Here is a 17,451-nt window from a genome sequence, read left to right as displayed (position 1 = left end):
TACTATCCTGTTAATATTATCAAACCAAGTCAGACTCGATCTGAAAAATGGGCAAACCTACTTTAACTGTTGCAAGAGTAAGTGCTCCTTCGTTTAATATTTATTAATGGTCAAAATAGCAATCACACTTCCTCACCACTAGTAACACCCACTATCTCTATCAAATTCTGAATACACTGAAATCAAAATATAGATTATTGTAATTGTCCACATCATCAGTTTAGGACCTGGAATATTATGTCCTTCATTGAACTCATTCCTTTTTGGCATGGAAGCAAGTCATCCTTGATTTGAGGGACCGCCAAAGAAGAAGAAGACACAAATGTAGTATCTGACATGAGCGTGTGCGAAAAATTAAATAAAAATGACATCAATGCAGCTAAACTACCATATAGAGTGCTGCCTATGAACCACCATACAGGGAGCAGTCCATTGAACTACCATACAGAGAGCAGCCCATTGAACCATCATATAGAGAGCGACCCATTGAACTACTATACAGAGAGTGGCTCATTGAACCATCATAGAGGGAGCGGCCCATTGAATTGCTATACAGAGAGCTGCCTAAGAAAGAACTATCCATAGAACAGCTAAAGGATGGTCTCAAATTGAAAACAAAGTTGCGAAAAATAATGGAAGGTCAGAGGATTGGGAAATTTTTAGAAACCAACAAAGGACAACCAAAAAAGTAATAAAGAAAAAAAATAGTTTGCGAGAGTAAATTAGCAAGGAATATAAAAACAGACAGTGAAAGCTTCTACAAGTATATAAAAAAGGAAGAGAGTAGCTAAAGTAAACATTGGTCCCTTAGAGGATGAGACTCGGAAATTAATAATGGGAAACAGAGAAATGGCAGAGACTTTGTATCAGTCTTCACAGTAGAAGACACTAAAAGCATCTCAAATATTGATAATCAAGGGGCTTTGGGAGGGGGAACTTAAAACAATTACTATCACTAGAGAAAAAGTACTAGGCAAACTAATGGGACTAAAGGTGGACAAGTCCCCTGGACCTGATGGCTTACATCCTAGGGTTTTAAAAGAAGTGGCTGCAGAGATAATGGATGCATTGGTTGCAATCTACCAAAATTCCCTGGATTCAAGAGAGGTCCCAGCAGATTGGAAAACCGCAAATGTAACGCCCCTATTTAAGAAAGGAATGAGGAAACTATAGACCAGTTAGCTTAACATCTGTCATTGGGAAAATGCTGGTGTCCATTATTAAGGAAGTAGTAGCATTTAGAAAATCATAATAGTCAAGTAGAGTTATCATGGTTTTATGAAATGGAAATCATGTTTGACAAATTTGCTGGAATTCTTTGAGGATGTAACGAGTAAGGTGGATAAAGGGGAACCAGTAGATGTCGTGTATTTAGATTTTCAGAAAGCATTCGATAAGGTGCAACACAAAAGGTTACTGCACAAGATAAGAGCTCACGGGGTAGGGGTAATATATTAGCATGGATAGAGGATTGGCTAACAAACAGAAAACAGAGATTCGGGATAAATGGTTCATTTTCAGGTTGGCAAACTGTAACTAGTGGAGTGCTGGGGCCTCAACTATTTACAATCTATATTCATGACTTGGATGAAGGGACCAAGTGTAATGTAACCACATTTTCTTATGATGCAAAGATAGGTAGCAAAGCAAGTTGTGAAGTGGACGCAAATAATCTGAAAAGTGATATAGATAGGCTAATGAGTGGGCAAAAATTTGGCAGATGGACTATAATGTGGGAAAATGTGAGGTTATCCACTTTGGTAGGAAAAATAAGAAAGCAAATTATTATTTAAATGGAGAGTGACCACAGAATGCTGCGGTACAGAGGGATCTGGGGTCCTTGTACATGAAACACAAAAAGTTAGCATGCAGGTACAGCAAGTAATTAAGAAGGCAAATGGAATGTTGGACTTTATTGCAAGGTGGATAGAGTATACAAGTAGGGAAGTCCTACTACAACTGTACAGGGCATTGGTGAGACCGCACCTGGAGTACTGCTTACAGTTTTGGTCTCCTTATTTAGGGAGGGATATACTTGCATTAGAGGAAGTTCAGAGAAGGTTCACTAGGTTGATTCCTGAGATGAAGGGGTTGTCTTATGAAGAAAGGTTGAGCAGGTTGGGCTGATTGGAGTTTAGAAGAATGAGAGGTAATCTTATTGAAACGTATAAGATTCTGAGGGGGCTTGACAGGGTAGATGCAGAGAGGATGTTTCCCCTTGTGGGGGAATCTAGAACTAGGGGGGCATAGTTTCAGAATAAGGGTTCGCCCATTTAAAACAGAAATAAGGAGGAATTTCTTCTCTCAGAAGGTTGTGAATCTGTGGAATTCTCTACCCAGAAAACTGTGGCAGCTGGATCATTAAATATATTTAAGGTGGAGATAGACAGATCTTTGAATGATAAGGGAGTCAAGGGTTATGAGGAGCGGGTGGGAAACTTGGAGTTGAGGCCAAGATCAGATCAGCCATGATCTTATTGAATGGCGGACCAGGCTCGAAGGGCCAAATAATCTACTCCTGCTTCTATTTCTTATGTTCTTACGCTATACAGTGAGCTTCCCATGGAGCCACTCTAGTGAAAACTCCCCATGCAACTGTTATGCAGAGAGCTGCCAATGGAACAGCTCTATGAAGAACTATCTATGGAATCTCAGTTGCATGAGACCAGCAGGTGCCTGTGCCCACCTCCCCCACATAGCTCCCCCTCTGCCCCTCTTGAACCCAGGCAGCTCCCTCTTAGTTCCCTGGGGGCCGACACAGAATTCTAAAGAATAAATAATTTCCCTTTCTTCACGGGGCTAGGCTGCTTCCTTGGTCTGGTGTGACCCACTTCTGGTGGCCTCATCGCTCTCAGGATACCACCGTCCAGGGATATGCCAGGTCCCATCTGAGCTGGGGAAGTGGAAACCACCAGTGTACTGCAGTCTGGTGGAACTCCTAAGAAGGAATATGGCCCCAGTCTTTCTCCTAGCGGTCTGTTGCAATACGTGAGAGTTGTAATAAACAATTTTCTGTAGAGTTTTGAAAACAGCACATTTAGAAAGTCAGCCCCTATATGTGAATAGTGAAAACATTGTCAGTTGGAGAATAAAAGTGCTGTTTTCATTTATATTTGTGCACTAAAATCAAAAAAATGGACCCTGGTGAGAAATGCAGAAGGATATTTCTTCTGAAATCAAAACTATTGAATAAAGAATTATGTATTTAAGTTTGGTAACTTTTGGAACTCGTGAATGAGGAAAAGGGGAGGATTATATGTTAGAATTCCTGACAGAGGAGCATAATATGCCTTTATCCCTGGCTAATGTTCAGTGCATTAGGTTAATAGTGCAAATTCAGTATAGTTAACACTTTGTTTTTTTTTAGCTTTATCATATTGATAATTAAATGTTAAAATTTAAAAAACATATACATGTAAATCAAGTTGGAATCTGCTGGTGCTGTCATATTGATGTTGACTGATTCAGTCTGAAAGACAGCTGCAGGTTAATCTGAGGCTCCAGAGTTGCTAGGCCACATCTGCTTAATTCACCTATATAAATTAGAAACAATATTGAAAAAAGTATTAAATAAAATGCACCTTTGCTTAAAAATATATTTTTAATAGCGATAGTGTGTACGTGCACCTAATGTCTTCGTCTCCTTGTCCTGCTTTGCATACAGTGACACAGTGCATTGCCCACCAATTCCTCTTTATTTGCTATCCTTTCACCCATAACCTTCGAGTCTACTGTACACTATTGCAGTAGGTACACCAAAGTATTAGCCAATACTCTGGCCTGATCTGGTGTCACTCTCAATTTGACTGACAAAATCTTATTTTTCTGCAAGGAATCTTTGCAGCTGCTAATTCTACATGTCATCATCATAGGCAGTCCGTCGGAATTGAGGAAGACTTGCTTCCACTCTTATCACGAGTTCTAAGGTGGCTGTACAATCCAATATGAGAACCCACAGTCTCTGTCACAGGTGGGTCAGATAGTCGTTGAGGGAAGGGGTGGGTGGCTGTTTCTGCTGACTGCCCTTAATTTCTGCATGCTCTCGGCGACGAGACTCAAGGTGCTCAGCGCCCTCCCGGATGTGCTTCCTCCACTTAGGGCGATCTTTGGCCTGGGTCTCCCAGGTGTCAGTGGGGATGTTGCACTTTGTTAGGGAGGCTTTGAGGGTGTCCTTGTAATGTTTCTGGTGCCCACCTTTGGCTCATTTGCTGTGAAGGAGTTCCGAGTAGAGCGCTTGCTTTGGGAGTCTCGTGTCTGGCATGCGAACTATGTGGCCTCCCCAGCGGAGCTGATCAAGTGTGGTCAGTGCTTCAATACTGGGGATGTTGGCCTGGTCGAGGACGCTAATGTTGGTGCGTCTATCCTCCCAGGGGATTTGTAGGATCTTGCGGAGACATCGTTGGTGGTATTTCTCCTGCGACTTGAGGTGTCTACTGTACATGGTCCATGTTTCTGAGCCATACAGGAGGGTGGGTATTACTACAGCCCTGTAGACCATGAGCTTGGTGGCAGTCTTGAGGGCCTGGTCTTCAAACACTCTTTTCCACAGGTGGCCGAAGGCTGCACTGGCGCACTGGAGGCGGTGTTGGATCTCGTCGTCAATGCCTGCTCTTGTTGATAGGTGACTCCCGAGATATGGGAAGTGGTCCATGTTGTCCAGGGCTGAGCGTGGATCTTGATGACTGGGGGACAGTACTGTGCAGTCAGGACAGGCTGGCAGCGGATCTTTGTCTTGCTGATGTTTAGCGTATGGCCCATGCTTTCATACAGTTCAGTCAATACGTCAACTTCTGAACCTTAAGCAAGAACCCAATTCTGGAGCAGCAAAGCAGCATTACAGATGCCTCAAGGCTGAGGTCCAACAAAAAACTCGGGACCTAAAGAACAGGTGGTGGATGGAGAAAACACAGAAGATACAGCAGCTGGCCAACAGCCATGATGTGCGAGGATTCCTCATCGCAGTCACGGCCACCTACGGTCCAAACACCCAAGGCCCCACTCCACTGCTGGCCAGGAATGAGGAAACACTCATCAAAGACACCAAGGCAGTCAGGGCCCACTAGAAGGAGCACTTCAAAGATCTCCTCAACCGAGACTCTGCCTTTGACTCGACTCCATCCCGCAGCATGCTACTCGCCACCAGTAAAACCCCAACACTGCACGAGGTAGAAAAAGCCATAAGACAGCTTTAGGACAACAAGGCTTTGGGAGCGGATGGAGTACCTGCTGAGGCACTGAAGTATGGTGGAGAGGCACTACTGTCGCGAATACATGATCTCACCTCTCTTATCTGGAGGGAGGAGAGCATGCCGGGTGATCTCAGAGATGCAGTGATCGTGACCATCTTTAAAAAAGGGGACAAGTCTGACTGCAGCAACTACAGAGGAATCTCCCTGCAATCAGCCACGGGGAAAGTCGTCGCGAGAGTCCTCCTCAACCGTCTTCTCCCTGTGGTAGAGGAGCTCCTCCAAGAGTCACAGTGTGGATTTCGTCCCCTAAGGGACACAACGGACATGATTTTTGCTGCGCGACAGCTACAGGAAAAATGCAGGGAACAGCGCCAACCCTTATACATGGCCTTCTTCAACCTTACAAAGGTCTTTGACACTGTCAACCGTGAAGGTCTATGGAACGTCCTCCTCCGTTTCGGATGCCCCCAAAAGTTCGTCACCATCCTCCGCCTGCTCCACGACAACATGCAGGCCGTGATCCTTACCATCAGATCCATTATAGACCCAATCCACGTCCGGACCGGGGTCAAACAGGCCTGTGTCATTGCCCCAACACTCTTCTCAATCTTCCTCGCTGCCATGTTCCACCTCACAGTTGACAAGCTCCCCGCTGGAGTGGAATTAAACTACAGAACCAGTGGGAACCTGTTCAACCTTCGCCATATCCAGGCCAGGTCCAAGACCACCCCACCCTCTGTCATCGAGCTACAGTATGCGGACGACGCCTGCATCTGCGCACATACAGAGGCTGAACACCAGGACATATTCGACGCATAATTCTACATGTATTGCACATTCAAATGAGAAAAATGGTTGTTCAATAGGATATCTAGCCAGCTATCTTAATTTAGCTATCAATTCTGAAAATTCTGCACTGTGTCCCTGGAGCCTACAAAAACTCAACAACACGATCTTCGAGGCCCCTTCTCCGCCAAGCGGCCTGGGGGCGCTGGTTAGATGTCCGCAATTGGCTGATTTGATGATAATGAGGCCCGAGGGCCAATAATTAGTGTACCTTGAGCCTACCCATTCAGAGATCGTTCCCTGAAGCCCCCCACCCTACCCCCCATCCCCGCATGGCCACTTCTGGCCAGAAATAAAATTTTCCTGCATATTTCCTCAATCTATCCTTTATGTTATTTCTTCGAAGAATTGTATAAGGTTGGTCAAGTATGACCTGCCTTTTAGAAATCCTGGCCCTGATTAACTTCTGTTCCTCCAAATGCTTTGTAATTTCACCACATATTAGTTTAGCTAATTGAATTTCTTGACTTATCACTATGTCTTTTATTTTGGAGGGGCATTAGATTTTCCACACTCCAATTCTCTGGCACAATTTTTACTTAAAACAAATGTTGGAAAATGATAGAGCCACCATTATTTCTTCCTCACTTCCCTCAGGACCCTCAGATGGAAACCATCAAGTCGTAGTGAATGAAAATAAAAGAAATTTGGTCAAAGAAGCACTTGCTCTCCACACACACACATATATATAATATATATATAAAACAGTCATAGAGGCTTAATTTCCTTAGCCCACCAACCCTGGCACAAATCCAGGCGTGGTGGAACGGAGAGGCCCGCAGACCAAAGTAAATTCATCTCAGGCCTCATCAGAATAAATCAGGCGAGTTGCGGCACCAACTCTGATGAAGCTTGCCTGTTGGGACCTTAGCAATTTCGGCCTGCACCGAGGCCCAGAGGTAAGTCTGGGGGGAGGGGGGGATGTGGGGGGGGGGGGGGGTGTCGCCGATCAGGAGGAGGATTAGGGTAGACCCACCATTGTTTTGTGGAGCCATGGGAAACAATCTTGCTCCTTCTGATTTGCACAAAATACTAAAACAGTTCCAAACTTTTGGGCCCCTAAAGGACCACTCGTTACGCTGCTCAGACCGGAAAAATGCTTGTACATCACAAACTAGGGCAAACAAGTTTAGGAGTCTGAGATGAGTTCAGGAGCCTCATTTCAATATTGAAAAGAGGCCTGTGCTCATTTTAGGCATCCACCAGTGCCATCTAAATAAAAGCTCTGACCAATTTAGCAGTGGCTCATACACCCATGCTGCTCAGGCATGAGCTTCTGCACTGGAAGTTGGTTATCAATGTGTCCATTTTAGGCTCATAAAATGGATGCAAAAATGTTAAATTTAGACCCAAAGGCATCTTATGCTCCTCTGTCAGAAATTCTAACATGTGCATCCTCCCCACTTCCTTATTATTCCGCAGTTCCAAAAGTCATCAAACTTAAGTATGTCATTTTTGATTCCCTAGTTTCGATTTCAGAAGAAATATCCTTCTGCATTTCTCACTGGAGTCCATCCTTTTGTTTTTAGTGACAAAATATATCCGGATAGGTCCCCAATGCACTCAGCCCTGCCACTACTCTGCAACTGGCAGACAGCAGGAGAATGAGACACTCCAGGCTCAAGATTCACATTCTATGATGCTCTGCACACTACAAGATCTCACAGTGGTCTGACTTACCCACACTGACTCTTCTAATGCAATGGACATAGAGTTAATCCCATACTCCCAGCAGGAAGCTGAACTCGGAGAAAGTGTGAGTTGGAGACAGGACTACAAGGTAGTAGCCCTGATTCTCCCTGGGATCTCAGCTCCTTGCTGGAAAAGTATGATTGCAGAATTACCGCATATTTACATCTATGTTTTGATACCTACCCATATTCCTTATCACGGTACGCATCTTCACATACACATTCATCCTTCTACCCACATCTGTATATAGATACCCATTGAGAGGGAGAAGCTATAGCCACAATGTCAACACAGCATACGGTAAAATATGTATGACATTGAATTGCGACATCATCCAATTATCCCACTGAATTTATCTCCAGACAAGCTACAGACAATTTACAGTTTTTTGATATCACATCTACTCATAAAAGTGTAGAAATTTCCACACAAATGATGGCCGTTCAACCCATCTGTGTCAAAGCTAGATCCCCAACCTGACTTATTTATTTGTTATAATGGATTCATAGTCTAACAATGTTTTAAATGAAAATGTTCTTCTAATCACCAATTAATGTTTCTACAACTAACCCTAAATTTATACTCCCTCATTATTAATTCACCAACCAGTTTAATTTCTCAAATCATTTCAAACTTTTGAATCCTTCTACTAAATATCCCTTTAACCTTCTGCATTGTAGTGAGAAGAGATCTTTACACTATTCTTTAAGGTTCCTGCAAGATGTTCCTTGAGACATTTGTTTATTCGAGGAATACTCTGTAAGATGTTATTTATTCTTTCATTATTACCTGCAGTCCTCTATGAACATAGAACTACACCAGACATGAAAAGATCTTTTAAGTCCCAAAATAAGAAAAACACTATAGGGTAAATTCGCAGGTCCCATGTTCCCAACTTTGCAATTTATTGTGATTCAGTTTATCTCTACTCCCCAGAGTCTTGAAAACTGTGATGATATAACCCTGAGCTTCTTGTTTCCTGCCCAAGCATTCGCAGTTTCATTAGCACCTTATTGCAACTCAGAGGCTATGGGGGAGAAATTCAGTATCGTCCCGTTCAGGGCCGGGGGGCTAACGGCAATGCGAACGGCAATGACATCATAGCACCACCCGCTAAACTCCTATCCAATATGGCAGGAGTCGTTAACAGCGCCGCGCCCGGTTGTAAACTTATTTGTGCCCCATTAGCACCCCCGGGGGCGCTAACGGGATGTAACGAATCTCTCGGCATTAATCTCTGGTAATAGCTTTTTAGTTACCCTTCTCGGTACCAAATGGTCCACACTGTTGAGCAATGAGCAGAAGTATACACAGCACTCATGTGGGGCCAACCTTGTGCTCTGCACAAGCTCAGTGTCAATTCTGGTCTTAGGTGCTTTCCCTCTGGCTACACGCCAGAAGATCTTGTTTGTCATTGTTACAACACAGCTGCACTGATGGGCGCAGTGAGCTATGCACCAGTAGCCCCAGATCCTGCCAGCTCAGCACAACCTATAGCCAAAAACATGTACACGTACATGAAGCAGGTGTACTTGCCATACAAGGATCTGCTCCAGAAATCCAGTGCTGCTGTGGTGTAGACATGCACACCAGTAGCATCGTGAATGGTGTGGGCCTCTGCCTCAATACTGGGATTTAGGACTGATTAAGGGCGAAGGCAGATGGGCAGGTAGAAGTTCCGCCCCACCACATATCTGGGGCCAGAGCAGGACTTCTGCAATCTCTCGGCTCATGTTTTTATTGAGTCATTAGATTGCTGCCTCTTTCACGGTTGCTTCATATATCCTCTCTTATTTGTGGGGTTGGAGATGGTCTGATTAAATTTGTAGCTTCAAGCCATAAAAACAGGGGTTGGGCAAATAGGGCAAACAGACAAGCATGTTTTCAAACGTATTCCTTTCCCTCACATAGTTTATTGCCTTCTTTCTTCAGTCATTAGGACACTTTAATAATCAGCAGGGTTAAAGTATGTGCAGATAAAATACACCAAAAAATGTACATTTACTGTACAGAATTTGCATGAGATGTTAAATTGAGACCCTGTCTGCCTGTTCAGGTAAATATAAAGGCTCCTATGGCACTATTCGAAGAAGAGCAAGCAATTTCTTGTTGTACTGGCCTATATTCATCTCTTAACCAACACCACAAAATCTTCCACTCAGTTCTGCCTACTTGAGACACTCCAACCAACAAAATGTCCAATTAAGAAATGACTAACCTCATCTCAAACCACAACAGACAGATTCGAGAGGCAGAAATTTGAATGGCAATCATCATTGGGGCTGAAATTGGCTTCTGTCCTCACCGCTGTTATCTATATTTCGACTTGCAGTCACCTAGTCTCATTTTTGTGTTCATTTTAAATAAGCATTTGGCACAATCTCCCAACTCATTCAGTGAGGCTATTCTGCTCTGCGAATGATTATACAAATCGTTTTATTATACATTTAACAATAGTGAGGAAGGCTTGCTAATTAACAGTTGAACCCGGTTTAGGAGCATTACGTTGTCTAGAGCAAGCGATCTGTTTCATATCATAATTCATCACAAACTGACACTGCCTGTTCTGCTGAGAATGCTGCGGGTTTGGCTATGTTCTTTGTGCAGTGACAGGCCATGCGAGCATTGTGCCAGTGAATGTGTTAATAAGCACAATACTTTTTTTACAAGACTTGTAACGAGAAAGCAGTGGCTTGCTTATTCATAATAACATTCTTCCTCCATGAGGCTCCACATGTAATAAAGTATTAAATATATATGCCTTTGGATTGTATCCAACATTTCTTACAATCTATTTACCCAATTGTGCTTTTTGGTGTAACAGTCTAAATTGGTTTGCAATATAATTTGCTGTACTCTACATATTTCTACTGCTGGGTAATATTGAACTTTTAAATTGGCACATTGCACAATAAACGCCAGAAAGAAATGGTCTGTCATTCCTTTAAAAAATAAATAGGTGAAATGTCTGTTTTCTCATCAACACTGAACCACTATCAAAATGGGAGGAATGTTCTTTTTAAAAATGTGCAATTCTTGAGATTGTGATTTCATGTCTGATAGAATGTCTGGCACTACTATAATCTCTCTCACACCCTCAGGACGTATCGCATTGCTACGCAAACCAGGAATTACTTTTTGAGGTGTCTTTGTTGTTTTTACAGACAAATGTAGCAGCTAACTGATGCACATCAAGGCCCCCCGAACAGCAATGAGATAAATGGGCAGTTTCATCTGTTTTGGGGGTTTTGGGGATGAATGTTGCCCAGGACTTTGAGAGAACTCCCCTCTGTTCTTCAAAAAAAATTGCCGTGGGAGCTTATACGTTACCTGAACGGCTTTAAAAGAGTTTTAACGTCTCGTCTGAAAGATGGTACCTCTGCCTCAGTGCTTCACTGTAGTGCCTACCTCAGTTATGGGCTCAAGTCTCTGGCGTGGGACTTGAACCCATGATCTTCTGATTCAGAGGCGAGAAGTCTGCTGCTGACCCCAGCCGACAAGTGCGTTGCATGAAAGGAGGTGATGTAAAAATAGCAGCCAATCATGATGCCGCTGTAATAATAATGCTGTGATGCCTCTCGAGCAGCCTATGATATATTATAAATCCAGCTGTGGATCAAGCATTTTAAAGTGGAAAATGGCTCAACAGGAGGACACAAGCCCACAATTTACTGACCAGGCTCTGTAAATTCTGATCATTTCTGCAAAGGGGTGTTACAAAGGGCATTTTTTGGGGGACCAAGGAGGATGCCGCCCGCACCCCTCCCCCCCCGACTCTGCAAAGGAGGGGGCAAGCATGGGAGTACATGAAAGAGATGGTAAACACTGGGCCAACCACTCTAAGACGGAAGTGAGAAAGAAGTCAAACAATTTAAAGAAGAGCACATTGGTGCTCGTAAACTGAAGCCACAGCTCTGAATAGATATGCAATTGATGGAAAGTGATAGTAAAATGAAATCGATGTAAAAAGGGCTGGACAGGCATTGAAAACATTAACACAACTGTCGCACTCCAGTGAGTACAACACGAATATGTAAATTATATTATAACATTGCATCCAAGAATAATAAATGAAGTAAAGAAAATAATTCCCCTGGGCCAGGTCACCATGTCTCAATTGGCACTGTTCTTATATTTAAAGGCAAAACTCACACATCGTCAAGGGGCACAGTTGGGTGGGTTCTCCCACTATGAACTACTGATGCAACATGAGCATACTGGTGCCAATGTGTTTAAGAGGGAGAGTTTGGAAGGCAGGTGGAAACTGGAGGACTGTGCTGAATTTGTATGTATTGTAATCTTCGGATATTCTATGATTTGTACAATATATTACACGAATGTGTCTACATACATGGTGATTGTGCTCAAGCACATTAAGTTCATAATGGGAGTACAGTGCTATATGGGGAAATGTGTTTAGTTACTCATAGTGTACCATCACAGAAAAAGGAGAACATGCTCAACCTCCAACTAAAGACATGCTTGAACCAATCACCAGCACAGATACACACTTTTAGAAGAAGTAGATGATAATCTAGAAGGAAGGTAGCAGGACAGGTAGATAAGGTGGTTAAGAAGATATATGGGATATTTCCTTTTATTAGCCAAGACACAGCATATAAGAACAGGGAGGTTATGCTAGAGATGTATAAAACACTAGTTAGGCCACAGCTAGAGTATTGCATACAGTTCTGGATCACCACATTACCGAAAAGATGTAATTGCACTAGAGAGGGGACAGAGGAGATTAACGAGGATGTTGCCAGGACTGGAGAATTTTAGCTAGGAGGAAAGACTGGAGATGCTGGGTCTATTTTCTTTGGAACAGAGGAGGCTGAGGGGAAACTTGATTGAGGTATAAAAATTATGAGGGGCTTAGATAGAGTGAATAGGAAGGACCTATTTCCCTTAGCAGAGGGGTCAATAACCAGGGGGCATAGATTTAAAGTAATTGGTAGAAGGATTAGAAGGGAATTGGGGAGTACTTTTTCACCCAGAGGGTGGTGGGGGTCTGGAACTCACTGCCTGAAAGGATGGTAGAGGCAGAAACCCTCGTCGCATTTAAAAAGTACTTGGATATGCACTTGAAATGCCGTAACTTACAGGGCTACGGACCAAGAGCTGGAAGATGGGATTAGGCTGGATAGCTCTTCTTCTGCTGGCTCAGACACGATGGGCCAAATGGCCTCCTTCTGTTCTGTAAATTTCTATGATTCTATGATTTTTTTCGCAAGGTCATCGACCTGAGACCTTATCTCTGTTTCTTTCTCCACAAATACTGTCTGACCTGCTGAGTATTTCCTGCATTTCAGTTTTTATGAAAAGAAAATGGAACTTGTCCAAATGCCAAATACAGGTTGAACGTCCCTTATCCGTCACCCTCAGGACCTGGCCTGTGCCGGATAAGGGATTTTGCCGGATGAGGAGAGGTTAGTGCCCCGACGGGGGTGGGGTGGGGGGGGAGGCGGCCCGAGGTCGGGGAGGGAGGGAGGAGGTCGGCGCCCTGGGCGGGCCCGAAGTGTCAGCGGGCCTCAATGAGCTGAGTGTCGGAGTGACCCCAGCGGGCCGAGTGTCGGCTGGCCCCAGCGGGCTGAGTGTCGGCGGGCCCCAGTGGGCCCGAAGTGTCGGCGGGCCTCGTGGGCTGAGTGTCGGAGCGGCCCCAAGCGGGCTGAGTGTCGGCAGATCCCAGAGGGCTGAGTGTCGGCGGACCCCAGCGGGCTGAGTGTCGGAGCGGCCCCAGTGGGCCGAGTGTCGGTGGGCCCCAGCGGGCTGAGTGTCGGAGCGGCCCCAGTGGGCCGAGTGTTGGTGGGCCCCAGTGGGCCGAGTGTCAGAGTGACCCCAGCGGGCTGAGTGTCGGAGTGACCCCAGAGGGCTGAGTGTCGGAGCGGCCCCAGTGGGCTGAGTGTCAGAGTGACCCCAGTGGGCTGAGTGTCAGAGTGACCCCAGCGGGCTGAGTGTTGGAGTGACCCCAGCGGGCTGAGTGTCGGTGGGCCCCAGCGGGCTGAGTGTCGGCGGGCCCCAGCGGGCTGAGTGTCAGAGTGACCCCAGAGGGCTGAGTGTCGGAGTGACCCCAGCGGGCTGAGTGTCGGAGCGGCCCCAGTGGGCTGAGTGTCAGAGTGACCCCAGTGGGCCGAGTGTCAGAGTGACCCCAGCGGGCTGAGTGTCGGAGTGACCCCAGCGGGCTGAGTGTCGGTGGGCCCCAGCGGGCTGAGTGTCGGCGGCCCCAGTGGGCCGAGTGTCAGAGTGACCCCAGCGGGCTGAGTGTCGGAGTGACCCCAGAGGGCTGAGTGTCGGTGGGCCCCAGCGGGCTGAGTGTCGGCGGCCCCAGCGGGCTGAGTGTCAGAGTGACCCCAGAGGGCTGAGTGTCGGAGTGACCCCAGCGGGCTGAGTGTCGGAGCGGCCCCAGTGGGCCGAGTGTCGGCGGGTCCCAATGGACTGAGTGTCGGCGGGCCACAGCGAGCCGAGTGTTGGAGCAGCCCCAGCGGGCTGAGTATTGGAGGGCCATAGCGGGCCGAGTGTCAGAGCGGCCCCAGTGGGCCGAGTGTTGGAGCAGCCCCAGCGGGCTGAGTGTTGGAGGGCCATAGCGGGCCGAGTGTCAGAGCGGCCCCAGTGGGCTAAGTGTTGGAGGGCCACAGCGGGCCGAGTGTTGGAGGGCCCCAGTGGGCCGAGTGTTGGAGGGCCACAGCGGGCTGAGTGTCGGAGCGGCCCCAGTGGGCCGAGTGTTGGAGGGCCACAGCGGGCCGAGTGTTGGAGGGCCACAGCGGGCTGAGTGTCGGAGTGACCCCAGAGGGCTGAGTGTCGGAGCGGCCCCAGTGGGCCGAGTGTTGGAGCAGCCCCAGCGGCTGAGTGTTGGAAGGCCACAACGGGCCGAGTGTCGGAGCGGCCCCAATGGGCTGAGTGTCGGAGCGGGCCCAAAGTTGGAGTGGAGGTGGGCAGCGTTCTGTGCATGCGCCCCCTGATCGCCGGAATCATGCCGGACGAGGGGTGGCGCCGGATAAGGGAGGTTCAACATGTAGCTGACTCCGGAGATCACCCGCTGTGGGTGCCTGGGTTAAACCTGTGGTATTAGAGCTCTGGGTGGTGACCGTTACTGCCACTGGCAGGTGTCATTTAGCCTGTTCAAAGAATGATCTAAAATTATAAATTGGGACTAAGTGTTTGCAACAAAATGTCGAACAAGTAAAATTAGTTTGTCAAAGAATGGTCATTTTAAAATCTTTTAGATGTCAGAGTCTGGCCCAATGGTCTGATCCACGGATAAAATTCCAATCCCAATTTACAGGGGTTTGATTTCAAACCTGCCATTTTCAGCTGAGTTATGACGCTGTAAGGAGCTCGCGTAACTTCTGACAAAAAAAACATTAGCTGCTGAAATCCAAAGTTTTTTTTTGTATCTTTCTGTGGCGATCAATGGCAAATAAATGCTTTTTTTACCAGTAGCAGGGCTCCCCCCGGGGCACTGCACATTCGCTAGTAGACAGGCTCGACTTAAAACAACTGCTTCGCACAGACTTACCCCTAGTGGCTCCCTGAGGAGTATTTCTGTGACTTTTTCCTTTCTGATGTTGAGCTGAAGCCACACTGGGCAAGTCCTGAGGAGTTTGTCCAGGATGCTGATACCTGGAAATGGTAACGGCTGCGAAGGGTCTGTGGCTGCGTGAGGCTGTCCACATTCCTCATTCGTACCTAGCAGTGGGCTGAATGGACACAGACGTAAGTTTGCTGTTTCCAGTAGAGGACAGGGTTTACGTGGCTTTGCTATCGGCCACATCAGCACACTAACAGTGTTGACAATCAGATAATTTGACATAATAGCACGAGTGAAGTCAAACTTTTGCAAAATTGTAACTGAGGTTTAATGCAAGAATAAGTGACATGCATTAGGGGAACGCTGCTGGGATAGTAAGGCTCTTCATTTTTGTTTTAAAAATCTAGCAATAATCAGTCTGTTAAACTACATACCCTGGCATGTCTCCAGTTTCCACTTCTTGTCCAGATGTTCTCTTCATCATCGCTTCCCTCGATCAGCTCTGCTGTGAAGACCCATTTAAGAAGCACTCTGACTTAAACACTCTACTTTCCAAACTGCACAAGGGCTCCACATTTCGTGCAAAGAATAACGCACTGTGCCTCTCAGCCAGAAAGATGGCGTTGGATATATGCAGACTTTAAACAGTAACAGACACAGAAGTACAGGAAGGCGTGTGCTGTGGGTTTTCTTTCTTTGACTTCCTGTGTTCCGTGAACAAATGGGAGATCTCAGGAAGAGGCAGCTCCAAATGGTCAAGCTTTCAGTACTACTAACTCAAGCTCAGAATTTTTCACAAAAAGTGGGAGGAGTGATTTCCTCTGACGACCTTTGGAGCCAAAACCACTTAAATCTGGCAAAAGCTCTCCAAGTCAAAATTAAACAAATGTGTGCACTTTTTGCAGATGTGGCCACATTACTGAGATTATTCTGGTGCAATTAGCCATTCTGAGAGAGTCTTTAAGGGTGAGTAAGCCCTCCTACCTTCCCCTCCCCCTCCCCACCTCCACACACACACACACAGTCATTTTTCTAAATAAGACCAGACGGACTCCCAAATGCGAGCATGTACCAATCAAAATTAGGCTTTTTAATAAGTGGAAGTCTGCAAAGTTGTAGAACTGTTTCATTTGATTCAGCAAATGAACAAATCGAGCTGCATCAGCAGATTTCACACGGACAAACCCAGGCACAGTTTGGGTGATTAGACTGAAAGGTTTTCAAAACACATAACAAGATAAAATAATTAGCTGCAAAACATACTGGGCAGAAAGAACTGTGAAGAATGGTAGCAATCAGAGCTTTTAAAAAAACTTCAGGTCTAATGGCATCTTGTGTGATGGAATCTGGTATCCTTTATATAAACAGCTTGAAGCAACATCTGTTTCCAGGGGCAGCAGGAGCCGAATTCCTTAAATGTTGTGCAAGAGGATCTCCTCAGGGTACATTTTCAACTCGACCTCCGCGTCTTTCCTGTCTTGCTTTTTAAATCTTAGCAGCTAGGACTGAAATAAAGTAATGCGTTCAAAGTTTTTTCTCTCCAAAAAATCAGATCACAGTACAGCCTTGTCTCACTCTCTGTACCTTTTTTTAAATCGTTAAATGAATGGACACTGATTTATTTTATTTTTTTATTCACTGTGTGCGAAGTTAAGATTAAAAGAGCCTGGTTTGCGACATACCACTAATTGATTTTCAACAGTGACTGCAAATTTAAAATGCAGAAATATTGAGGAGGCGAGACAGTGTAGATGAGGGGGCCAGACAGAGTAGATAGAGAGAAACTGTTCCCATTGGTGGAAGGAGCGAGAACCAGAGGACACAGATTTAAGGTGATTAGCAGAAGAACCAAAGGCGACATGAGGAAAAACCTTTATACGTAGCGAGTGGTTGGGATTTTGAACAGACTGGATGAAAGGGTGCTGGAGGCAGATTCAATCGTGGCTTTCAAAAGGGAATTAGATGAGTACCTGAAAGAAAAAAATTGCAGGGCTACAGGGAAAGGGTGGGGGAGTGAGACTCGCTGAAGTGCTCTTGCAGAGAACCGGTATAGGCTCGACGGGCCGAATAGCCTCTTTCTGTACTGTAACCATCCTATTATTCTGTATCATTTTTTTCCTATGAGTAAAATTATTATAGACCATGTCATGTATGTAATCACAATGTAACACCACAGTATTACTGTATACACTCAAC

At 45.7% G+C, this 17,451-nt stretch overlaps 1 protein-coding gene across 1 annotated transcript in view; it reads right to left on the bottom strand.

Moving 5' to 3' along the window:
* rin3 (Ras and Rab interactor 3) overlaps positions 1 to 15,869 on the bottom strand; it is a 166,493-nt gene extending 150,624 nt beyond the window's left edge. Inside the window, exons 1-2 of the mRNA XM_070879479.1 lie at positions 15,690 to 15,869; positions 15,244 to 15,424 (exon numbers count right to left, since the gene is read on the bottom strand). Coding sequence (XP_070735580.1) covers positions 15,244 to 15,424; positions 15,690 to 15,739 — 231 coding nt within the window. The 5' untranslated portion in view covers positions 15,740 to 15,869. The remainder of the gene's footprint in view (positions 1 to 15,243; positions 15,425 to 15,689) is intronic.
* Between the last annotated feature and the right edge of the window lie 1,582 nt (positions 15,870 to 17,451).

The sequence above is a fragment of the Pristiophorus japonicus genome, chromosome 4 (assembly GCF_044704955.1).
Source record: "Pristiophorus japonicus isolate sPriJap1 chromosome 4, sPriJap1.hap1, whole genome shotgun sequence".
In the NCBI taxonomy this organism is placed as follows: Eukaryota; Metazoa; Chordata; class Chondrichthyes; family Pristiophoridae; genus Pristiophorus; species Pristiophorus japonicus.
This window is presented reverse-complemented; position numbering and strand designations above follow the sequence as displayed.